Raw genomic sequence first — 25,417 nt, forward strand, 5'->3', positions numbered from 1 at the left:
AATGTAAATTACAGTTTAAGCACCTTGGTAAAGGAGTAATTCTGAAGCCAGTGTCAATAGCTTTCACCAGTATCTCAGAACCATCCACAATGGTAACTGTTTCAGAATCTTGTTTTCGATGGCTGGCTTCTACCTTTGATTCTTCCTAGGCCAGCTGTTATCAAACTTTACTGTGAACACAGATCACACACCCCTCTTACAATGTGGACTCCTGGGCTCTGCCACGTGTCTGGAGTGCAGGAGGGCCTTGAGTTTTAAGCAGGTCACCAGCATGCAGTGTCTTCAGCTTGGCGTCTGGTCGACCTCTTTCCCTGGATGTGCGTTGGCACCTGGTGTCTATGGATGGGGGTAATAGCAGGAACTGCCCCCCTTGCTCTGTCTCAGAGGGGCTCTGAGTCCCCATGATGCCTGTGGAGGATGGCAGGTGGTTTCTGAGAGCTGAGAATCACTGACGTCCTGTTCAGAGATTGTGTAGATCCCGGGCAGTGGCTGAGCAGTAGACAGACCAGACAGGCGGTAAGCACTGGTTAAGAGCATTCACCAGGACAGACTTAAGGAGTGGCAGTGGACAGAGCCTTCTAACACTCTTCCTGGCTTACGGATCTGTCGTGTTCACAGAGACCAGTGCCTCCTGGAGCCAAACCGATGAGGAATGCCTGGGTCTCTAGCCCGCTGTACAAGTGGGCAGCAGTTTACTGAGTGAGAAACCTTATTGACTTCCCATGTGGCCATTGCTGTGATGGCTGCATGGGACAAAGATGACCTGAATGGGAGGCAGAGCCAAGTGCTGGCCGATGGGCCCAGCCTCTTGGCTCAGAGGTGGGGACGGTTAGCAAGGAACAGAGTAAACCAGGAAGGGAGCAATGTTAGGAGAAGTCCTAGAGGAGCCAATGCTTCACTTGTAGTCACGGTGCCCGTTCTGTGGCCAGCGCTGGCCTAGGGGACCCGGGGAGCTCCTTTCCTGTTTCTGCTTCAGTGGCTGCTTGCTCAGACAGAGGGGGCTCTTCAGGTTGTGACGGGCTGCGTCGTATAATCAGTAATGGACTGCTAATGCTTCTGCGTCCACTTCGTTTATCTTCAGATAAATATTAACCTAGTGTAGCCACATACATTAACAGATTACTGTACCATTTCACACACACACACGTCCTTGTGGACACATGGACACTTAACTCCATTTGTCTCATGTCCATGTTTTAAATATTTAACAAAGAGAATACAGTGTTATGGGAAAAGCAGATTAAAATCTAGACACTGTGGCCTGAGGAAATAATTTTGTCTCTTTATGTTTAACTTCTTTCTTTTATTTTTAGCAGCAATAAAAACACACACACATAAAGCCCCTCAGCTCTGAAACGCTTTTTTCCTTGCCCTTGCCTGCGTCACACGTCGTCGTGGACATAGCTAAGGTTCTGTGTCTCTGCAGTGCTGCAGTTTCTCAGGAATAAAGGGGAAATCCAATCATTTGTTTGTGTTTTTTCCTACCCTGACAGCAAACCAGGGGTCCAGTGCTGAGGTTGGCCAGTCTGAAAGGGGCACTGTGGATAGTTCCAGGACGCTGGAAGGAGCAGGAAAAGGGACACATGGCCCCGGGTCTAGGCTCTTGGCCACATCCTCTGAGCATTGCTGGCTTCACCACCTGTAGTGCATGGACGTGAGAAACAGCCCGAGCCCTTGCTGCAAACACCATGCAGCTGGAGAGTCCATGGGAGCCTCCACTTTCCACCGGACGCCTGGCGCGGCCTCATTTCAGTGTGTGAGTGAGAGCGAGTGTCTGAGAGCGAGTGAGTGGGGGAGAGTGAGTGAGAGCGGGCGCGAGAGCAGGAGGGACGTGCGTGGGAGCATGCGTGTCCTCGTGCAGGCAGAGGTGGAGGCGGGGCAGACACCTTCGCGGGTTGACAAGAGGTACCCGGCCTGCTGGAGGGAGTGGGGCCTTGTTTCCAGGATGTTCTCTGCCTGCACTTTGACCTGTGTGTGGTCTCAAAGTCCACGCATCGTCCCTCATGCGGTGCTCCGGGGCCTGGGCTGAGAGGAGTGGCCTGCACACCCAGACCTAGGACAGAGCCCCTGCGGGCCGCACTCTCATGAGTACCTTCCTGGTGTGTGGCTCTGGACTAAAGGGATGTGATGTAAACAAGATGTGCTGGCTGGGGCTGGGGCCGAGGGCCCATCTCTGTGGTCCTCCCCTGATTCCTAGCACTCTGCCCCCCACCCCGCAGACCCCCACTCACAAACAGTGCTTCCCTGAAGGTCAGCAGGCAGTACAGGTGGTACAGCTGGTGCTCGACCCCAAGGCCCAAGGACACATCCCTTACCTGGCCTCCATTCCTTTTCTCTAAATTGGCTCCAGGACAACAATGCGGTTTCCATCAGCACAGGTTATGTGCACACAAATATACACAGGCACACACACATGCACACAAGCACACATGCACACCCACACACATGCACACATGCATACACACAAACACACATGCACACACATACACATGCACACACACATATACACAAGCACACATGCACACATGCATACACACACATGCACACTCATACACATGCACACACACATATACACAAGCACACATGCACACACATACACATGCACACATGCATACACACAAACACACATGCACATGCACACACACATACACACAAACACACATGCACACACATACACATGGACACTCATACATATGCACACATGCATATACCCAAGCACACGTGCACACTCACACACTCACACGCACAGGCTAATGTGGACAGAGCAGCAGGCTGTGCCTGGCTGTGTGCACTGCACACAGGTCTCCTGGTGCACACGACTTCATAGGGAATCTGCAGAATCAGTGTCTCGTGGGCACCTGCCCCCCAGGACCCCTCACCACGGCTAGACCGAGCTCCACCCATAAGACACCTGCACAGAAGGATCACCTGGAAGAGAAGGGGCCAAAAGGGAATCGGATCCCATGTCCCAGGGCCACAGCCTTGGGCAGGTTGCTTCCCTTTTCAGGTGAAAGCAGCCTCACCTGAGGACAGGTGATTGCATCAAGGGATGGGGTGTGTGGGCAGCACTGATGAGGTGGTACAACAGGTGGGTGGCATGTGGCAGGGGAGGGAAGATGGTGGTGGAGGAGGGAAGACAGTGGCATGGCTCCAGCCAGTCCCTGGGGGAGACTCAGACTACTGCCAGGCTAGATGCGTCTGTACCACCTGCACACCTGCGAAGTTGGGACACGCACAGTCCAGTGTTTCTCCACATCTTTATTTGCCAGGTCAAGTCACGGCTACAGGATGCCCGCCTGGTGCTCTGTACCTGCGCCTGCCACAAGGCCCCTCGTGGGCTGCTGGGCGGAGCCGCGGCCGGCCAGGAGGTGCGCTCGCCCTCAGCAGGGCCAGAAGGAGGGCTTGTGTGTTCAAGGTGACAGAAAGGCATTTGCTAATGAGAGGGTCACGTGTCCAGACAAACATGCCTGTCAACAGCGCACTGTTGTGGGGGGTGCTCCAGGACAGGATGGATGGAGAGACAGACAGACAGATCGGGGTGGACAGACGAATGGGTATACGGATGGACAGAAGGATGGATGGGTGGATGGATGGAGAGAGAGACAGAGAGAGATTTTTATAAGGAGTTGGCTCAGTGATTGCAGGGGCCGAGAAGTCCTGGAGCCGGCAAGCTGGAGACTTGGGAAGAGCTCCGCTTGAGTGTGAAGGCTGACAAGACCCGTGTCCCAGCTCAAGCATTCAGGCAGGAGGAATCCCCTGTCACTCACAGGAGGGTCACACTTTTTGTTCTACTCAGGCCTTCAACTGACGGGGTGAGGCGCACCCACACTGGGGAGGCTGTAGCGTCAGTCCACGACTCAGATGTTAGTCTCACCCAAAGACACCCTCGCAGGCACACCTAGAGTCACGTGTGACCAAACGTCCCGGCACACCACGCGGACTCTGACTTTGGCCCGCGGCACAGGAAGGCCGACAGGAGCCTGGTGGGGGCTCTTGCGCGCTCTTCCTGCTTTCTGGCTCCAGGCCTGCGAGCTCCTCAGCTGTTGGCTGCTCCTGGTACTGCCCGAGGACCAGGCTGCACTGCTGGGAGCAAGGCTACGGCTCCTCTCTGGAGGGCCGCTCTCCCTCCCACCGCTGCTCCCTGTGCTCCAGCCTGGGGAACCGTCTGAGCTCAGGCAGAGGTCCCGAAGTGGGAAACCTGCCTCCCCCGGGCCCACCAGAGGCAACCCTGCAGCTGCCTCCGGTGACCTTGGTTGCAAATCATTAATAATCATTTGCTCAAACAATTAACATGTTGTCCCTTGTAAAGATCTAAGGGTCTTGTGGCTTCTTCCTTCCTGGGCTGGGTCCATCTGCTCAGGCCCTGGGCTTTTCTTTGGGGGCTGATTCTGATTCCTTGAAAGGGATGAAAGGGATTTTCTCAGGCACTTTCAGAAGGAGCCAGAGGCCTCAGAGGCCTGTCCCAAGCAGCCGGACGTGCCAGTGAGGCCTCACCTGGCAAAGGACCTGGCGATGGCATTCCTGAGGTTCAGACTGACTGGGGCACACACAGAACAGCACAATATGTTGTTCCTGAGGCTGGGCTCCGCTTTCCCTTTAATTTTTTCCCTTGGAAAGAAACATCTCTTTCTTTGTGTTTGGAAGGCTCCCTTTCAGCTAATGAAGTGGTGAACCTTGCAAGAAAAAGAAGTTCATATGACTTCAGCATATGGGTTTTGGAGAGCTGGATTTTGAAGGAAATTTTTAGATATTTTTTCCCAAGTGTTTTATTTAAACTAGCTCATTAATCCTCATAATTCCGTGAGGTGGGTAGCTTCAGTATTCCCATTATACAGAAGGGGAAACCGAGGCACAGAGAGGCTAAGTCACGTTTCCAGCCATCTGGGGCCAGAGTCCAAGCCCTGACCACCGTGCCGTGTGCAATGGTGAGCTCCGACGAGCCCTCCGGCCTGCACGCGCCTGCACCTGTCCTCCACGTCTGCCTCTGTCTTCCCCAGCGACCGCCCCTTCCATTCTGTCTTCTCTCGGTGGCTGGAAATGTCAGTTGTGTCTTGTGTTCAGGCTTTCATAATACATATTTAGAAGCCATAGCCCAGTGTGCCAGTCCATTCCTAAACCACGCCAGAAGATAGCGTATATTTGCTTTTCTGGTAGAATCAAAAGAATTATTTAGTAGTCAGAGAGAAATTTTTGAAATGATCTTGACTTTCAGAGCTTGAAAAACAGACAATGAGAGGAACTGTGCATAACGAAATGGCCTTTTGGAACACGTCTTGATGGTGCACAGGAGTCTGAGGTAGAGGAAAACGGCGAGGTAAGGGCCAGCACAGCTGCCACCGTGTCCTACAAGAACATAGGAGGACAGGAGTTCTGTGTGTTCATGCTGAGTGGCACAGAGCAGTGCCCAACACGCCATGAGCTCCTGCTGTGCACGGGGCACCGAGCTGGACAGGAGAAGCACTGGGCAGGTGTGAGCACCGGGATTCCTGCCCTCTCGGAGGTCAAGGCAAGGCCAGAAGCATCAGCTCCGGGCTAGAGCCCAGGCTATGGGTCAGTCTCAGGGTTCTGGGAGGACTTACTTCAAAAAGTGGTGAGACTCTGCCCAGCTGTGCCTACATCCCTCCTGAGAGTCCCTCAGGAGGTCGGAGTTGACCGTCAGGCATGCGAGGGTCAGCCACCCCACAGCGCCTCAGGGGTCCTTGGCTGATCCAGCCGCTGGGTCCCACCCGGGAGCCGTGAATGCTTGAGGTATGAGCCCAGGAGACCTGGGGACAGAGAACGCATTGGGCAACTTGTTTGTTTCTCTTTTATTTAGAGAACAAGGGGACAATTAATATAACAACGAAAGACTAGGCCAACTAGCTGGTCGCGTCTGGCCTCCAGGACGTCTTCTAACGATGCGCTTTATTTTACACGGGCTGCCTCACAAGAAAGCAGTGGGGCCCCTCCTCCTCTCCCTGACAGTGGACGTGGCTGCTGCTCTGATTCCACCTGGGGCAGAGCTGGATTTTACGTGGACTCACACAGCTCTGCAGGCAAGTCCCAGCCTTCCCTAAACCTGCCTTTCCCACCCAGGCCCCTCTGATCTGTGTGGCCAGTCCTAGGCAAGCATCAGTGCTTTAGACCGTGCTGAGTGCATCGTCGCAGACCAAGCCCAGCGCCTGGCACCGAGCAGGTGCTCTAGGAATATCTGCTGAGAGACGGAGGAAGGAGGGAGCTCATGTGTGCTGTGCACCCAGCCAGCGTCCGCCGAGAAGAGGGTCTCATAGACTTGGGTCTTGCCAAAGTCCCTCTGATGTGCGACACGAGGCTTGTGCCCGCAATCGGCCAGCATCCCTGCCCGCTTTCCCTCTCCAGGTTAGTCGGTGACTGAGAAGGCATGAGAAGTCGGTGCCCTTTGGTTATTAGGACACAAAGATGAGAAAACCCAGGGGACTGAAGCTGGGACTGGCTTTTCCTTCTGCCTAGAAGCGTTCTCTGCGCTGCAGCTTAGGGCTCTCAGGCAGGACAAGGGGACTTGAGTCACCAGCAACAGCCGCCCGTTTGCTCCCTATGACATCCCTGCTTCCTACAGGGCAGTGCTGTGTCCAGGCAGCCTTCTGGATCTTTCTGTGGTGCCAGCTTGACCCTTTACATTCCTCTAGCTGTCCCACAACAGGAGTGACAGAGGGTAAAACCACACCACACCACACTGCACACCGCACCTCACCTCACCTCAACACACCAAGACACCGCAGCACAACACACTTCACCACATCACAACACTACACACCACAGTACACCGCACCTCACCTCCCCTCACCGCACGCACCACACCCCGCACGGCACCGCTCTCTGCTCGCAGCTCCAGCTCGGTGGCGGCTCAACGGCGTCTTACCTGTGAGCGACGCTGGGACCACCGTGCTCCCCAGAAGGCGGTGACGACGCCGTGCCCAGCTGGAGGAAGACACAGATGTTTGTTTAGACAATTTGCATCCGCTCCTTCATGCTGCTTCTTCAAACTGGATAAAAGAGAACTTTGTATAATATACACAGAAACTCCTGTTACCGGCAGAATCTTAAAATATTTATATCGCATGCAAACAATGCCAAGGAATTCCCTCAAAGCCATATATTGACTCAGTAAACACAGGGCCATTACGGAGCATTTGTCTTAGTTAATATACAACGAGTTATTGATTACAGTAGAGTGAAATCCGAAGGCAGAGATCGCAAGATCAAGACTTTTGTATACAAACTGCTGCTGGATTTGGCTTCCACCATAAGCTAGGAGATCAGCACGTTGCAGTGTTGATCCTGCGGGCCAGATGCGCGGATGTTAGGGGCCCGGGGCCTCTTGGTGCGGCTGGGATGACGGCGGCTCAGCCTGGCGTGGAATGGAGTGTCCGAGCAGCCCGTGCTGCTGGGGCCCCTGCCGTAGCCCGGGGACTGCTGTCCCCAGCCTGGGCCACCGCCAGCGCTCTGGGGAGCAAATCCCAGGACTCCTCACAGGAAGGAGCGCAGGAAACAGCGGGGTGGGGGCCCCCACCTCGGGGCAGCGCTGCGCCCCTCAGCAGCCCTCGCGTTGCAAATTCTAGTATTGTAAGAATAAAAGGAGAGCAAACAGCTTTTTTTCCACAAAACATTTGGACATTTATGAAGTGCATGTTTCATTTTAATGTCATTTATCTCTGGGAATGAAAAATAGCCCCTATCAGCCAAGATTAAACAAAACCCCAAACCTTCCAGCTCTCAAATCCAGCGTATTGGGGGCTGGTCTATGCTGCCTGCCACCTCCAGGATCTTAGACTCTGGGCGACCGGGTTCTTCGGCTGTTCATTGTGTGAAACCGGGTGGCAGGTTTTGGAGGAAAGTGGATTGACGGTGAGGTGTCTTGAGAATAACTGAGGGTTAGGAGGAGGGTCTAGTCGAATACTGTCCGTGTGACAACAGGCCCCGCTCTAATCCTGCTCCTTGGACATGATAACTTGAGCAAAGGAACCACACTTACCTTCCAGCTGGGCAGAAGGGGACAAACAGCCAGGTCTGAAGGCAGCGCACAGGAGAGACCTGATGCGATCGCGCCATCGGGGTCCGCCTCTCAGTGAAGCGAGGCCCTCAGGAGCACGTCCACACCTCAGCGGCGGGTGCTGCAGGGCGACCACGCGCACCTCCTCCCGACTCCAGCTCAGAGGCCTCGTGTTGGTGGCTTGATATCCACTGTGATGGGCCATTTACACCATGAAAATTGGCAAGTGCTACAAGTAAGGGTTCTATTCTTTTCCTTTCAGAGACCGTGTTGTTAAAAATTCACCAGCCTATGACTGCATCCAACCATCTAACTTTCCAACAGCTGAGCCTTTCACCATCCAGCACCCACTAACTCCAACCATTAAAGGAAGATGGGCCCATCTGAAAATGACCAGGTCAACCGAGGAATTGTCGACACATGCAAAGGACTTGAGCAGTGTCTGATGCAATTTTTATTATTTTTTTTTCTTCTCCGTTCACTTGCAGCTGTCTCACCCTCACCTAAATGGACGTGGCTTTTTAGTGAATTTTCTTTATGGAGTCTTTTTAAAGCATTCCACTTAGATTTCATGGACATAATGCCTCTGCTTTTACAGGCATATTCCCTCACAATGAGGCTTAACTAGTTAAATAAGGTAATTACAATAATGAGTCCAACCAGAACAAATAAGTCCGCGAGGAACACAACCTGCTCTTGGTGTGCTAAAGCTCAACGGTGGGGATAGAGCACAAGTGCCCACAAGACAGCGGTAGACTCCTGTGACGCAGGCGGGTAAGAAGCCTCCGCTGCATCGTTGGATTCTGCTCTCTGATCCGGGGATCTCGTGCCTTCTCCAGATGGCCTCAGAGCATTTTCTTAGGTTTGGGAGAATCTCACCTTCCACTGAGCCTCAGGTCTTCCAGGCCTCACAATGGGCCACAAAGCCGGAAACTTGCTGGGAGGCATTGCCTAGTCGTACCCGCGCCTGGGCAGAGCCGTCTGCTGCCAGTCCCCCTCTCCACCTCCTCTTTTAGAGCCAGTGACGTGGCCCTCACTTGTCTCTGTCTTGGTGGTCCTGTCAACCAAGGTGCCCTGCCCTCCCCAGCTGAGGGACGGGAAGACCCACGCTGGGCAGTTGGAAAGGTCTTCTCACCTTGGACTCTCAAGCTGAATGATCCCAGAGACAAAGTAAAGTTTTGAGTAGATTTATTCTGATGTCAAGACTGTCCTACGTGTGAGCCCAGGGCAGGGGTCCCAACGGAGGCTCACGCAGTATCTGCCTAAACACTGGAAAGTTTTCAACCCAGTGAACAAACTGTCCAGTAAAATATGTTCTGTCCTTCTACATTGAAAAAGAGAAACTCACAAAGACAAAATAAAAAATGTGTAAAATTATGGCTTCTATATGATGAAAATCAGCAAACTATTAAATACAACTGAATTTAATTATTATTGTGCATGTTTGGGTGTTCTGTTGATGGGCTGGTAATGTTTGATTATACAAAGCTAAAGGCACACAAAGTTCATACACTCTTACACATTTTATAAAATTTATATTTGTCTTCACTTAAAAATCACTGTTAAGAATTAGGGTTTACATGTTATTTATGTTCTTGTGACATGTAGTGATCTAAATTAAGATCAAAATAAAATGTGATTGTATTTAAGATGTCCAAATTTGGACCAAAAAAATTAAATATAAAGAAACACAAAATAAAAAATATTTTGTTTTTAAAAATATATTTCTTCTAAAATATTTAAAATTATATAGTAAAAATAGAAGAAATGCAAATTGTAGCCAATTATATCTAATTAATACCAAATTTTTTTTTTTTTTTTGTCTTTTGTCTTTTTCCGTGTCCGGCAACGGATCGCAACCCTCGGTGTTGCTCCCGCGCCTCACTCAGCCAGTGAGCGGGAGCCGGTCTGTATGTGGGATCCGAACCCTCGGGCGGGAGCGCCTCCGCGCTTCCCAAGCGGCGCACTAGCGCAGTGCGCCACCAGGCCGGCCCTAATACCAAATTTTTAAATTCAAATTTATTTAAAGCTATATTTCTAAATTTAATTTTAAAAATTTTAATTAGATCTTACTAAATATTTTATTAAATAAAATTCTTCAAAACTAACCATCTGGAATTGTACATCTGGTGGCCAAAGTACAGAATTCGTGTCCTGCCTCCCCACGCTGCACCTAGAACTGCCAACGTGAGCACCGTGGAAACCGTTCACACAGCGCAACGTTCCAGCTCCCAAGCGTGTCCTTCCGGAACCAGGAATAGGGACCCAAAGAGAAAAAGAAAATGCACTCTTGGCATTATTCAGAAGTAATCTGTTATGCAAGAATCTAGCACATTAATCTGTCTTTTCTTTTGCTAAGCTTTTTTCCATTTAAATCAATACTTCTCAGACTGTGATGAGACCAGAGTTCTCAAAATCTTATTTTCAATTTGTTGAACACTTTTGAAAAACACAGTAAAAATTGGCTAGGAATACGAGATTTAAAAATCAAAAACATACAAAATGCAACTCCCATTTTTATCATTGCGTTAATAGATATAACATTGCTTTCTTAAATATCTGGAATGGTTTCTGACAGCATGCTCTCGATTTCTGAGCTTCTCTGCTTGGACCAGTAGAAAGTGTCCCCAGGCCTTCGTCAGGCTCCATGTCCCAGGCGCCACAGCTGTGGCAGGACCACAAACCTTCACTCTGAGTGGATTCCTCCGTCACAGGGCAGGACATGCTGGTGTGGCTTTCCTGGGCCTGAGGTATGGTCATCCGTGGAGCCGGCGTCCAGGCTTTGGGCTTTGCTGGGCCAGTGCCAAGGGCCAGACGCTCAGTGACAGAGGCATTACGTTTATTCAGTACATTTACTGACTGTCTAGTGTCTGTGACCTGCAGGGCCCCCTGCCCATGTCAGCACCGTGTATGTTGAAGGTTCTCTCTGCACCACCCCCTTCCAAGCTGCACGCTCTGGCTTTCCCTTTGTTTCTAAGAAATTCATTCTCTGCTTAAGTGGACAGAATGTATTTGAGTTGCTCATCGCTGAAGAACTCTAACACACAAAGATGTACCCAAATGGGCCCGACAGATGAGGTTCTGGGGACAGCATGTCTGTGGCCCTGCCCAGGACTGGCCAAAGGAGCAAGGGACCCAGCTTCCCAGGGAGGATTGTGGAGCAGAGGCATCCGTGTGGCTACTCGACTCTCATTGAATCAATGGCAAGAAGGATTCCTCTCAAGAATGCCACACGACCGGAGAGGACGTTTCTGTCCCAGCTGCGATGTCCTCCCCTAGCACGGGGTGATCCCAAGCAGGCGTTTCATTGCACGTCACTGCTGAGCCTCACCGGGAAAGTGCAGCCTGTGCCTGCAGCCGTCCTCCTGCGCTCTGGCAGTAGTTCAAAGCGGAAAGCCAGCGTCCACGGCCCTCTCTTATGACAGACTCTTTGCATGAAAAGAAGGGATCCACTTTTACTGGTGCCTTTCGGAAGACAGGACTCTCACATTCAGGACACAGGCTGGATAGAATGTGTCTACACAGACATGTCCAATCCTAGCACCACAAATGATCTGGAAAGCGGAGCACGGAGGCCCTGAGTCCGGGCCTCTGCTTGGAAAACACAGAGCCTTTTCTCTGGAGTCATTCGACACTGATGGGAGGGGGATGTCTGTTCCCAACTTGTTTAAAACACCCCAGAGTTGATAGTGTTCATAAAGCACGTAATTAAAGAGCACGTGCCCTGCACCCATCGGGCTGGGTGTGTGCTGGCGTGAACCACGCTGCATGAGTCTTGGCCAATGTAGAGTTTTCCATTGTATTTTATGTCCTCTGGCCGCAGATGAAAACTTCTTGTCCTTTCCTTCCAACTTGTTATCAGTGGAGAAGAAAGGAGCCCCTTTCCTGTGAACCTCGATTATTTATAACCTACGAATGCCTCCTGGTTCCCCACACGCAGATGACTGAGGCAAGTCACCGTGAGTCACTTCAGCAGACCTTCACGGCGCGCCCCATCTGCACCAGGCTGGGGAGATGAGGACACACGAGTTGAGCACACATTCTGCTGATGGGCGAACCCAACAAACAAGCAGACTTTCCGATGCCATGTGGGATGGAGGAAGGGTCGCTTCAGCCTCACCGCGGGCACAGTACAACGTGGCCTCTCTGCCCCTGGCCCTGCTGGCCTCGTCCTGACTTCTTGGAGGCAGCCCTGGTTGCCAGCACCATGCTCTGGCGTTCGCAGAGGCTTTGCCTCGCTCCACCGCCTGCCCTGGCCGTGGAGACCTCTCTGTGGAGTCCTCACGTTGTCCTAAGCACAGTGACCACAGTTGTGCCATCAGCCAGGCAAGAGGCGAACCCAAGGGAGAAAGCCAGAGACCTGCTCTTCTTAAACGGCCTAAGGAGCTGAACCACGAGGAATTCTGGGGTCTCTGTGCCCCCGGTTTGTTCTTTATGGGTTAATAGAGTAAATACCTCCCCTGAGGAAGGATGTGTTTGGGAAGCTGACCTGCTCCCTGCTTTAGTGAATGATCTGTTTCCCAGACTCGCGCCCGCTGCCTGCAGGGAACCCCCCGGCTGTGAGGGGTCATGTAAGCAACGTGGGCTGCCGTTTAAACAGTCCCCGGTGTGGCATAGCCAGCACCGTTCAAAACGCCTCTGTCTTCTAAACAGAAACAGATGTTTGAAGAGGAGGTCCGTGCAGAAGCCATTCTTCAAGCCGCAGATTAAAACATCTGTCAGGAGTGGCGGCGGGCCCGGCGCAGCGCTGGCTCAGCTGGACCTGCCAGTCACACTTGTCCGGGGCGCGCTGCTGGGTGGACACGGGCCGGGAGGATGCGGAGGGTGGGTGCCCGGTGCTCTCCTAGTTACCGTTTCCCTTTCAACGTCAGGATGCAGTAAGTCCTGCTGGCCCGCCGGCTGTCGCCTGCCTGGGGTCTTCCCTGAGTGTGCTCTGTCTCCCCGGTGCCCCTTTTCACTGAGGCTTTGGACAGAGGGCACCCTCCTGGCTGGCACTGTATGTCCCTGTCATGCGTAGGATACTCTAGGAACTCTTCTTCTTCCGGGGCCTCAGTTAAAAAATTTGACCTTCTGAAAGATGGGGTGTGTGTCACCTACAAGTTGTCTCAGCTTCACATGGCAATGGGCTAAACTCTCAGAACTACAGGAAGGAGGAAACACGGTTCCTGCCCCACGGCCAGGCATGCATCCCGAGACTGGGTGGCAGAAAGAGGGGCAGAGGGGACACTTTAGTACTGAAGATTCTCACCTTCCTTCCTGCTGTCTCCTGCCCCTTCTCAAAACAAGCCCATCAGCAAGAGATGCTTCCTGTGCGGAGTCGGATGTGAGCCTGGGGCAGAGAGGCACGTCCAGACTACAGTTGACTAAACAGTCACAGGGCAGAAGAGGGACACGCAGGAGGACATGGAGAAAAAGACACGGAGGAGAGAAACGAGGCAGGGACAAGCAGGAGGGCATGACATAAAGGAGGGACGTGGGGGAGGCATGCATGGGGGACACGGAGGTCCCCCCTCTGCAGCTGTGTCTCGTCTGCATCCTGCATGAGGTGCTGCTGTCCCCAGCCTGTGATGTTTGGGGAACAGGAATCAGGCCTCAGAGACGTGACTTAGGCCTCCTGGCTCCATGTCAGGGTGGACCCGCAAAGATATTCTGTGGGTGGGTTTCTGAAGTGTCCTATTTCGAACAGCAGGTTCTGGCAGCTTTGCCAGCCGTGTCCTGGCACTGTGGGACCAGGAGGTTGTGATATGGCACTGAGCAGGTGCACCCTGTTGATGAGGCACCTCCCTGGTAGTTGCCAAGCTCTGTCCTGGGCTGTGCCCACTTGTGTCTGAACAGGTCGTCAAGCTCCATGTGCAGACCACATCTGCTGTCCTCAGAATGGAGTCCAGGGAGGTCCTGTTCCCTGCCTCACCAGGGCCCATGGCTCCCGCCTCTCACCCTCTGCCCGGACTGGTGTTTCCAAGTGCGTAGAAGGGCCCTGTACCCCTCACGTGGTGTGGCCTCACACATCTTCAAATGTGGAGCTTCACAGACTGGGGGCTGCTGGCTGAAGTGTCTGGAAGACCTCACGAAGCCCACAAGTGACCTTTCACGTCGGCTGCTCACCACACGACTGATGCGTAAGGACCGCAGGGTTCCGTCAGCGGATCCGAGGTCCTCGGTCCAGCAGCTCATGCCTGAACGTCCGTCTGCACACACATTGTCTCACACAGCAGGACTCCCGGGAATCTGGGGGCAGAAGACTGGGCTTCCCTGCTCTCTGCTGCCCACCACATACAGCAGGCAGCTCCTGGAAACCAGTTCACGATGCCCCTCGTGTCAGAGGACGTCACACGCGTCCCAGGGAGAGGACAGTATTGTGTTGTTCACCCCAGCTTCTCCTGTACCTGAAGCAGGGCTGGCCACGAGCTGCTCAGTCGTTCGTTCTTTCATTAAGTAAATGTATTCGGAGCGTCGTTTTTGGTCATCTGCGAGGGGCTGGGCGATGTCATAGGTCCTGAGACATAATCACAAATAGAAGATATGCAGTGATTTGCTGAATAAACCATGGGAGCACGTTCTGGAGACAGCACCTAGGAAACGCGACACTTTGTCAAGCGGGAGCGATCAACGGGTTGAAAATATGCTGCTTAGAAAAAAGAAGGCTTGAAGGGAACCAAACTGGGGTTCTCCAGAGAAACAGAAATGGCAGGCTGTATAGGGTACTGAAAAAGTTCATGGAAAGATCCATATTATCTTTTAATTCTGCTTTTGCATGAGCTGTTTGAAGTACGTGTGGGTGTGCGTGTGTGAGTGCGCGCGTGTGAGTGCGGAGAGAGAGAGAGACGGGCTCGTTATGAGCATCTGGTTCCTGTGGTCGTGGTGCTGGCGCGTTTGAATCCTGCGGGGCGGGCTGGGGACCCAGGGAGGGGTGGATGCGGCGGCTGAGCCCAGGCTGCTCCGGAGGCTACGTTCCTTCTTCCTCAAGAGACCCCAGTGTTTTCTCTGAGTCCTTCAGCTGACCGGACTAGGCCCACCACATTATGGAGGGTCCCCAGCTTTACTCAAAGTCCACTGATTTAAATACTAATCTCATCTAAAAATACCTTCACAGCAACATTTAGACCAGTCTGACCAGCCAAGTGGGCGCACAAAATCAACCATCCCGGGAAGGGAATAGCTGTCTGGGAGTTAGGACAGACGACTCACGTGGAGAGGGGACCAGACCCACTCCGCGTGCTTCCGGGAGCAGAGCAGGAGTGGGAGCTTTGGGTGGCTGTTTTCCCTCACGAAGAGGAGTGACTGTCCACGGTGGACAGCCCCAGCTCTCGTGTGGACTGGGGGCTCCCTAGGACTGGGCAGGGTGCTGCCGAGGTCACGTGGGGCACCGCTCAAGTCTAAGAACCTGGGGTTCTCTGCTGGCCCCGGGAGGCCTCAGGGTGAGCTCCAGGTCAGTGATTCCAAGGAATTCCAAGTGCAGAAACAGCCCTGGTGGCAGGACTTTTAGAAACTGTCCTATTTTTGTTTTGTAAAAAGTTCAAACGGGCTTTAAACTGAAGACAGCAGAAGCCTCCCAGCTCATGGGAACCCGGGGGCTGGGCCTGGACAGGGGGCCTGGACAGGGGGGCCTGGACGGGGGCCACAGCCTGGGACGTCCACCCACCTGGTGTGCGGAGGGTGGTGGGGCCGCAACAGGCACCTGCTCCTGGTTCTCCTCCAAACACTCATGCAAAGCATGGAACCCAGCCGAGCCTCTTCTCATGGCCACCCCTGGGCTGTCCAGACCCAGTCCTGGTTTTCAGGGACTTCTCGGACTTAAACTTCGTGCAGGTGACTAAATGAAGAAAGGAAACCCCAGAAGAGGCCGGGGTGGGGACGTGACCAGGACGGCGGGGCGGTCCGGCTCTGAGGAATGCAACAGTTCCTGATGCTGTCATGAGCTGAAAGCCATGTCCCCTGGCTCTGCAGCCTCTCAGAGAAACACACGTTAAGGGGCCCTATGTGACCTCAGCAGCCAGATGCACACCATGTCCCCTCTGCGGAGGCCAAGGTGGGTCATGCTCTGGCAACAGAGCCAGTCCCCAGCCCTCATCCCCGCGAGGGACCACGTCCGATGGGCACACGTTGGCGGGGGTCAGTGTCTCTGTCCCGCATACATCCGTCCCGCACCTGCTCCCACTCCCTCGGGGTCTGGCTTCATCAAAGGCCGCCTTTGGCCAAGACACACAGCAGGCTGCTCCCGCCCCACCACCTCCACCTCTATGTTGAGCCCGAAGGCGCATTTTCAGTGCGGATGCCACCGTCTGTGTCCCTCCCTGCGCGGTATCACCTGGGCTGTGCCTTTGTGGCGCCTCCATCGTGGAACCAGTGTGGCCCACAAGGGCTCCGAGCAGTTCCTACCGGCTGCGCAGCCCTGGTGGCCCCTCCAGTCCCGCAGCCCCGCAGCCTCCACTTCCTGTGTTCTTGCAGCTGGGCCTCCCTGGGTGCATCCCCCCCACAGGATCCCTGTCACTGGGGCCACTGCCACATCTTCCGAGCCATGAGCCCCAGCCGTGAGCCTCAGTTCCACGCCCTGGGCGTCCACTGCCCCCGCTCCAGGCTGGTGCTGATGCAAACCCACCATCCACTGTCTGGCTTCAGTGACTCCGCCAGAGCGATCCGATGTGTCCCCCTTGACTAAGCCCTCCCATGGTCCCCACTGTTTTCGGTTCCTGCCTGTTGGCAGCACAGCCTCCCTGCCCTCCGTGGCACACCCTTGGTTAGGCCCCCGTGGCTGCTCAGCCCTCCCCCCGCCTCACCCTCCTTGTGGGCTGCAGAGTTGCACCCAGAGGCCTCACCTTCCATGGGACCTGGTGTGGCCCCGGTTCTGGTCTCACGTCCTCCCCCGTGGATGCCCCTCGTCGCTGGGCTATCGCGCCACCTAAGCCTGAACCTGGCTGTGCCTCAGAAGAGCAGAAGGCGGCGCCAGGCCTGCCGAGTCCACTTATGCGCTAGCGCTGGGCCTGGTGCGGCAATCAGTGAACAGCTCTGAATGTCACACTGACGAACGAGTGACACAGAGAGAGGCCACGCGGCTGTTCATTCAACCTGTGCTGCTTGAAGGGATGACAGTTGTCGTCTTGCTTCGTTTTGTTTTGAGAAAAGCAGGCTAAGGAGCTCGGCTCTGGTGTCCTCCTCTCCATGGGCCTTTCCTTGAACTCCTGGACTGAGCTAAATGGTGTCCCGCCCACGGTGTCCCCACGGTGCCTCACATACCCGGCCTCGGCACCTCCCACTTTATTCGGAAACGAAAGTCTACGTCTACGTGTCCATTCACGTGTCTATATGTCCATCATCTGTACATCTGTCACTCATCTGTCTGTCTGTGGTCTATATGTCCAGCATGTACCTGTCATTGTCGTGTGTCTGATCGTCGTGACGTCTGTGTAAATGTGTGTGCTCCTCCTCCGCGAGAGGCCCTGGGACAGGAGCACTCACAGAGCGCGTGTTCATCTGAGGCTCGCCTCACACGTGAGACAGTCACGTGTATCTCAGGGGCTGTCGCGTGAGAGAGGAATTGTATTCTCTGCACCACGCCACTAGCTCTAACCGAGATCCTCCCATGGAAACTACAGGAACTTCCTAGATCCCAGCAGGTTCCAGAAAGGGAACGAGCTTCTTCTGGGAGAGAGCGTCACCCTGAGAGGCCAGCTGCAGAGGAGGCTTTGTTTTCACTTTCTGCGGAGGCAGCAGGGACTCAGACACGCTGCGAGTTGTGAGAGGCGCACGACGGGCACCCGAGGCCCCGTGGGCCGTGTCCAGCCTCCCGAGTGGCTTCCCGCGGGGGCAGCTCTATCTCCCTTCCTTCCTTTGTCCCCACGCTGGTCTGAGCTACACAGAGGGAAATTCGGGAAGGCAGGGGAACCCCATAGTCCGTGTGCCCGGCCCCCACCAGTCCCTCACCTGGGCGGCTTCTCTGCAGCCAGGCTTCCTGGCCTCAGGCCACTCTGTGCGGCCCCGGGGCTGCAGCTGTGGTTTTCTGCTGGTGATAAGAAGGGAGGACAATGAGGGGAAATGCCATGCTGACCTGCTTTCTTTCTCAGTTATCACTAAAAATACCTCGTGAAAGCCGGGGTTATCTCTCCAACGCTTGGGGCTTGGGGACGTCCTGCTCTCCTGGAAATGGCTCAGGCCTGGCCTCCTCCCCAGCCCAGGGTCAGAGGACCCTCGGCCCTCCCCGGGCGCTGGCCTTGTGCCCACTGAGCTCACTCCAGGGGCTCAGGAGCTACGGGAGGAGGCCATGCAGGGGAGAGACCCAGAGGAGCCCCGCGGAGAGACGGGGTGACGCGGGAGGAATGGGGCTGGGCGCGGGGGCACGCGGGTTTTGTTTCCGTGACTGTGAGAACACTCTTTCTGACCACCGGGGACGACCATGTTTCTCATCCCCCATCCCTGCATCTTCCCAAGGCCCTGGATGTGGCTAAGTGTAGACTCTTAGATCCTCGTCCCTGCACTCTCCCTAGCGTCCCCCCCATGAAGATGTGCAGCTGAGCCCCCAGGCCTGGAGGTTGAACTCTACAGGTCACGTGACACGTGACTGTGTCCAGAGTCTGCCCCGTCCCTGTGGGATTCACCTGATCCGCCTCTCTGGTCCAGGCCTGGAGTCTGGGGTCCCCTCCTCCGTAGCCTGGGAGGCGCAGAGTTGCCACCTGGGGGATGCTTTGTCTTAGATGCCCCAGAAGCGGCCTTGCACGCTGGCAAGGAAGCTGATGTGCTGTGCCATGCCACCAAGGTGTGCGTGAGGGTGACCCTGCAGCAAGCAGGAGGGGGAGGGGCAGAGGAGGACAGTGACGAGGAGGAAAGCCTGGTCCTGAGAGGCCTCCTGGCCCCAGGTGCAGTTGGTGCCCTGCCCGCTTCTCTGGGTGAGGGAGGCTTGGCTCCTCCCAAGGCTCCAGGCCTGGAGGACGATGGGCTGTCCACGTGCCATGGGAAGGGAGGCCCAGGGACCCAGCCAAAGTTAGCTTTGGGGCCTGTAACCCAGAGGAGGATCTTGGACCCCGGCCCAGCCTCATAGGGGCCTCTGGCCGGCTCAAGAGAGGGCAGGCTGGGCCTCGCACCCGGGGAAGGGGTGTCTGGTCTGGTGCCCACATCTTCCAGGGGATGTGCTGAGTATTACTTCAACACAGTGGGGTGAATGCCCAGGTCCTATAGCACTGGAGACGGGGTCCCCCGGGCATCCTTGAATTATCCCAGAGCTGCTCCATCTGACTGGCCTGGTTGACAGGATTTATTCTCTATGCAAAATGAGAAACTTGGGTTTCTGCTGTATTCAGAATAAAATTCAGCCCCTCACCAGGCCACAAAGCCTGTCTCAGCACCGACGGCCACACCACAACGTGCTTTCCTGTGGGAGTGTTCAGCGTGGAACATTCCTTGGGCTGTGGTTGAGTAGCTCAAGGGAGCACGGCTAAGATACCAGGACACTCGACGATCTGAGGTTTTGGGGGCAGCTGCCCCGGCAACAGCAGGGGAGGCCCCCAGCCCAAAATGTGGCAGACAGTCGCAAGCTGTCTTGGAGATAGGAGACCCTGGTTCTGTGCATGTCACAACACATCGTGGGTGCTGTTGGAACAGGGAACTGAATGTTTTAGAGCTACCCTAGCTCCATAAGCGTGCTGTGTGACGCTGTGGGTTGACACTTCAAAACCAGGGCAAGTATTTATTCAGCATGGTGGGATCTTTGATGATTCCTGACTCTCGTGAGCCAGGGTGAGACATTGGGTCTGCATCTGGAGCTGTGAGGTCCCAGCTTCACATGCTGTGTGACATTCCCAAGTCACTCGCCCTCTCTGAGTCATCCTGCCAAGCTGTAAAATGGTATAAAAGTGAGTTATCTCATAGGATTAAGGTAGATCATGCTTCATGCACACGTGGCATGGGCCCTGGCACAGCACAAGTATGTGGTGGTCAGCTATGGTCACTGTCAGTCCTGCATGGGTCGCACAGTCAGGAGGGCACCAGTGCCACTCTTTCTGGTTGGCAGTTGGGTGCCTTTGGTCCTTCCTGCCCTCAGCCCTAGCACCTCAATCCACATGTTTCTCTCGTTTACCCCGGGATCTGGTCCTCACGAGCATGGAATCCCTATGAGGGCGAGCTCTTGCATCTGGTGTCCTCTACACTGTGTTCCCACAATACCTGGAGCAGGGCGTGGCATGTGTGGGCGCCGTACACACTCATGAGCGAGTGAATGGGCGAGAGGACAAAGCCTGCTATGCAAGAAGCAGATGGGTTCTGAGACGGCCCAGGACCACTCCTCTGCTGTGCAAACTCCCTCCCAGTGCAAACACGAATCCAGGGACTTTCGTGAGATTAATGTCCCAGGGCAGTCAACATAAAGATAGGGAGATCTTCAGGGGGCCTGGCCTCGTCACACGAACCCAGCTGGCTGCAGAAGAGGCATCTGGGAGAAGGTAGCATCCACGCCATGGGTACTGGGGTGCCAGGGACTGTGGCCTCCAGGAGCCGAGAGCAAGAAGGAAACTGGGAACCAAAGACTATAACCACAGGGAAAGGCGCTGGCCAACAAGTGGGAGCTTAGGAGAGGCCTCGTGGCCCAGCTGACCCGCGACCTCAGCTGCTGAGATGCCATGAGCAGAGAATAAAGTTGCACCGTGCCGGGCTTCAGATGTGGGAGATAAATGTGGTGTTATCTCCTGCATTCGTAGCAACTTGTCACGCAGCAAGAGGAAGCTAACACCTGCAGAAAGTGCTGCAGCGACATGGCCGTCGATGGTGCGGCACTGCACCGTGGGCCTTGCTTAGGCGCAAGAGGGGGAAACCCACTGCTTGAGCCCCTGACCATATGGGCTCAGGGTAAGTGTGAGCATGTTATGTTAAATTCCTTAACATGAGCCAGCTGTATCTGCTCTGAACTCCAGGGTCTTTATGTTTGTCATGGCACAGCTAGGCTGCTGTAACAAGCAGGGCCCATTGCAGTCACTTAAAAACTCAGACATGATTTCCTCTCCCTCCTGCGTGAGGAGCAGAGGGCAGCAGCCTCCCTGGGGCCCATGCCTGCTGTGGTTAGAGCAAGGACCCTCCTGTCTGTGCCACAGAGGGGGGTCTCCTGTAACAGAGCTCCGCTGGCAGGACGCTGGCCAACAGCAATGAGCTCAGCGAGAAGGGACAGTGGGGTGGACAAGCAGCCGTCCCCATCTGGGACTGCATGTGGTGGGCTGGCTCAGCAGTCAGATCATGCTCTAAGCCCAGGCTCTGCCACCCACCAGCTGTCTGACGCGAGGCACGTGCCATCAGCTTTCCACACCCCGCGGTCCCCACCTGCAAACAGGGGTGGTAGAAGCAGCTCCCAATTCTCGGGGTTGTAAGTGGACAGAACTCAAGGCCTGGTGGCACCTGCTGAGCACACAGTAGGCAAGAAACACCCAGTGTTCCAGCAGTGCCAGCGCGGCCACCACCGTTTCCCCAGTCGGAGTTTTGCTGAATAAGGACAGGATAGGGTGGCGAGCCTCGAGTCCGAACACACTGTAATTCCCCAGCAGAAACGAGCGAAACGTGCGTGTTTGTGAGCAGCTCTAGCCCATGTGCAGTTTATCTTGGTGTCAGCCCAAACAGGCGGCCGACCAAGACAAACACCCTTTGATGTAACCAACCTATGACTCAGGCTGCGTCATGATGGTTCCTGTGCTGAGGGAAGGGGAAAAGCCTTGAGAACGTGCCAGCGGAAAAGCGCTGTGTGTGCAGCAGAGGCGGACGGGCGGGCTCTGGCGGTCCTCGTGGGACATTCGTCTCTCAGCTGCCCCGTGGAAGCCCACGTGGTGTGTCTGCCCCAAACACTCTGCTTTTGGGAAGTTGTGAGCTGTCATCTGTCACTTGAAGCTGGGACATTCAAGATTCAAGGGTAAGCCGCTTTGAGACAACCCACTTTCAGGCCACGTCGGTTCACCTTTGCTGTGAGGGTGGAAGCCCTCAGGGTGGTCCCTCCACACCTCTACTGCCTCAGCCGGGCCCTGGGCATTTTCACGGAAGTCTGATCCTCATGATCTGGTCCCCCCAGCCCCACACTTCAGATGTGGAGCGTCCTGAAACTCTTCTGACTGACTTGTACGCCTCTGCTCCTAGAGAAACTCACAAACTGTAACCCCGAAGTTTTGCTGATGCTGAGAATCTGCAGGACTAGGAGCCTTGGGGGTGACAAATGATGTGTGTCCCCTTCAGCTGGCCGTCTGTTCCATGCTGGTCCTGGTCTCCACTGTGACCCTCAGAAGCACCTCTTCCTGACGCCACACGTGCAACTCCACGGCTCCTCGTGGTCTCGTTCTAGTGCGGACAGAATTGCTGGGTGGTAAATAGGCACAGTCCTGTTGGCACTTTAATGGGAAGAGAGAGGTGTGCTTCCTGCCACACCCCATCAAGCCAATTCCCTCTGGAAACCAATGCTCAGAAACAGAGCAGGGCGGTCCTGTCGAGGCGCTGGTTCCCACCGCTGCCGGGGCTCGCCTGTGGTTCGCACGTCCTCCCACGCCCAGGCCTTCTGTGTGCCGGAGCTTTCCTGGGTGTTGGTCAGGGGACACAGCATTGCCCTCACAGAGGTCAACATCTTCTCAGACAGACAGACAGACAGGGGTGGGGCTGGAATCGTGGTGGGAAAAGCAGGATGGGCTCCAGCAAACAGCCTGGAAGCGTGAAGCATGATTCAGACGTTAATTTCTAGTATTTGCTCATTTAACAAAGAGGAAAACTGAACTAAGAAACATGCTATTACATGGGGCAAAGGGTCACAGGGCAGCAAGAAGGGAGGTCTGAACGGGGACTCTGGAGCTGAGCAGACAGGCTCCAAGCCCTGGCGGTGTCACAGACCTGCTGCACGAATTAGCAAATTCACCTGCCTATGTCTGAGGTTGGCGTGAGGACGAAAGAGAAAGACGGCTGTCTGTTCTCAGCTGAGGGTCTCCAGGCGTCCCGTGAGGGTTCGCTCATGCGTCCTCTTACTGCCAAGAGGCGAGAATGAGCATCATTCAGTTCTCAAAAGAAACCTACCACTCACACACGCAAGCACACTCACACGCATGCACACGCCTGCTCACACACCACACGCACACACACACACACATCATGCACCTCACACAAACACATATGTATACTCTCACATGTTTGCACACACCACTCGTACGTTCCCGTGCACACATATGTACCATGCATGCACTTAGAAGCACACACCACATATTGCACACATGCACAGACATGCACACATGTACCACACGCACACCACAAATGCATCCTCAGTGACTCCATGTGGTGCTGCTGTGCTTGGAGGCCACGCTGAACACAGGTGGGTGCAGATGTTGCTGACGGGGCAGGGCATGGGCACAGAGGCTGGGTGTGGCACAGGCAGGTTGCAGTGGGGCGTGCTGGGAAGGCTGGTCAGGTCGGACACAGGCTCTTGGAGGGTAAGTTGAGGGATGTGGACCTTTCCCCTGAGGATATGGGGCATCGCCAAGGGGGACTTTGTGTCTGATGGGAGTGATGGGAGAAGTGGTAGGGAAGTCGGGGACACGGTCAGGAGCAATCGCTGTGGTTAGACTCTGGGCTGTGGACCGAGCCTGGTGGGGCCGTGGGAAATGGAGGAAGTGGCACGGAGGGACCTCAGAGGGAAAGGGCACTCCCGCTCCTCTGTCCCATGGTGAAAGATGACACCAGAGTTGGGCCCTCCGTGGCTGAGAGGACAGTGGTTGCTGGGCAGGGGCGGGTCTGGAGGCACTGAGTTTCAGGGAGCTGCATGTCTGTGTGTGAGCTGTTTCCAAACTGGAAAGGGGGCAAGGAGGCTGCAACTGAACTTCATGCCAGCCTAGGAGCGGCGGAGGCCGGCCTGGAAACCCCCGCCAAAGCTCCAGGAGCCCGCGTGCGGCTGCACCGGGGGCCACGTCCTCGTGGTAGCTGCTCACGAGCCAGGGCTGGCAGCGGGGGGCTGTGCATGGAGCCACACAAGGGGCCCAGGAGGCCGAAGAGCATAAGACATTTTCTCTGGCTCTTAGCTCTTGTGCTAAGCAGGTGTTCGTAGAGACTGGCTGACTTTATCTCACTAAAACTCAGTTTTCTTCTCTGAAAACTTGGCCTGTTAAACCCCACAGTTGGCCTCCTCTTCGTCAGTGCTGTGTGACTGTGCAGGAACGCAGCGCTCCTACTTGGGAAATGTCCTCCTTAGTTCATGTCAGCCTCTTGCTGGCTGTGAAGTCACAGCCCATGACACAACTTCTCCGTGGAATTCTGAACCCATCCTGCCCATGCGGTGCCCCTAAATTTTATGGTACCCCATAACACAGGGCAGGGCAGAGGTAAGGGGCAGGGGGATTCACTCTGCTCCAGGGATCTGCAAACAAAAGCCGCAGAGCGGAGCCGCTCCCGTGGCTGGATGGCTCGGCCACGAGCACAGGACGACAGGGCAGTCTGGACAGCGGTGTGTGGAGACGGAATGGTGTGGCCTGCTGAGAGGGAAACCTGGAACACTGACGGATCATCTGAGTTGAGGCCCTGCGGGACTGCGGCCCAGGGGACGGTTGTGTGTCTCTGTGCTCTTAGAGCCATTCCTAGGTCTCTAAAAAATAAAGATATGAGCACATTAACCCAGTGACACAGATGCAAGGGACCTTCAACAGGTTTATGCTGTAAGGATTTGTATCATCTTCTAGCCCTGCTTTCTACAAACTTTTTGAAGTAGCCTTGTGTATTTAGGTGAGTTTACATAAAGCACATTATTTAGAAAATTTTATTTTACGCACTCTCGTGTTTCTCAAGCAGTTTTACTCGGACTCTCTTAGGGTGTCTTCCAGCTGGTCAGGGGGTTGAGGCCAAGCGCTGCTGAGCCGTGCACAGGTGGGCCGAGCACGCGGCCGCACGTCTGTCCAGCCAGCAGAGACTGTGTGTGTGGGTGCCCACGTCTTCTCCCAGGGACACGGACCCATTGGTAGAGTGATTGGACTCTCCCAAGACTAAAGTGTCTTATTTGTAACTATAACTGATCTGTTTTAAAGATAATTTTACCTGGTTTACATTTAAGGAAGACTCTAGGATTTTGTATGTGTTATTGAAAATAATTGTCCTTATTTTATTTGAAAATATAAAGTTTGATACAAACAAATGTCTGTAACATGGCTGAGGTGTGCGTTACACAGAAGACAAGGAACCCAGTGCACCCACCGCCCAGAAGCACAGTCCACACCCACGTCCACCTGCGTGGCCCCTGTCCTGTCCCCTCCACAGTCTCCTTGCCTGGACTTGGTGCTATGATCTCATTGCTTTAAAAACGTTTTACCACATATAAGTGTACATCTGAGGAACGTGCAGCGGTTCTGGTGGTTTTTAAGCTTTGAAAGGTGGCGTCGTGCTCTCGTATGTTCTCCTCCAGAGCCTGCTGTATTTCACTCAGAACTACGT

The 25,417-nt window shown here is 54.5% G+C and overlaps 1 protein-coding gene across 1 annotated transcript in view; it reads right to left on the bottom strand.

Moving 5' to 3' along the window:
• Positions 1–7,266: 7,266 nt before the first annotated feature.
• Positions 7,267–25,417, bottom strand: part of LOC103609851 (zonadhesin) — a gene marked incomplete at its 5' end in the record, with an annotated part of 38,408 nt that continues 20,257 nt past the window's right edge. The window contains 3 exons of the mRNA XM_008594124.1: positions 7,267–7,461; positions 7,991–7,997; positions 8,116–8,199. Of these exons, the coding sequence (XP_008592346.1) occupies positions 7,267–7,461; positions 7,991–7,997; positions 8,116–8,199 (286 nt within the window). The remainder of the gene's footprint in view (positions 7,462–7,990; positions 7,998–8,115; positions 8,200–25,417) is intronic.

Source organism: Galeopterus variegatus, unplaced genomic scaffold (assembly GCF_000696425.1).
Source record: "Galeopterus variegatus unplaced genomic scaffold, G_variegatus-3.0.2 Scaffold10192, whole genome shotgun sequence".
Classification (NCBI taxonomy): domain Eukaryota; kingdom Metazoa; phylum Chordata; class Mammalia; order Dermoptera; family Cynocephalidae; genus Galeopterus; species Galeopterus variegatus.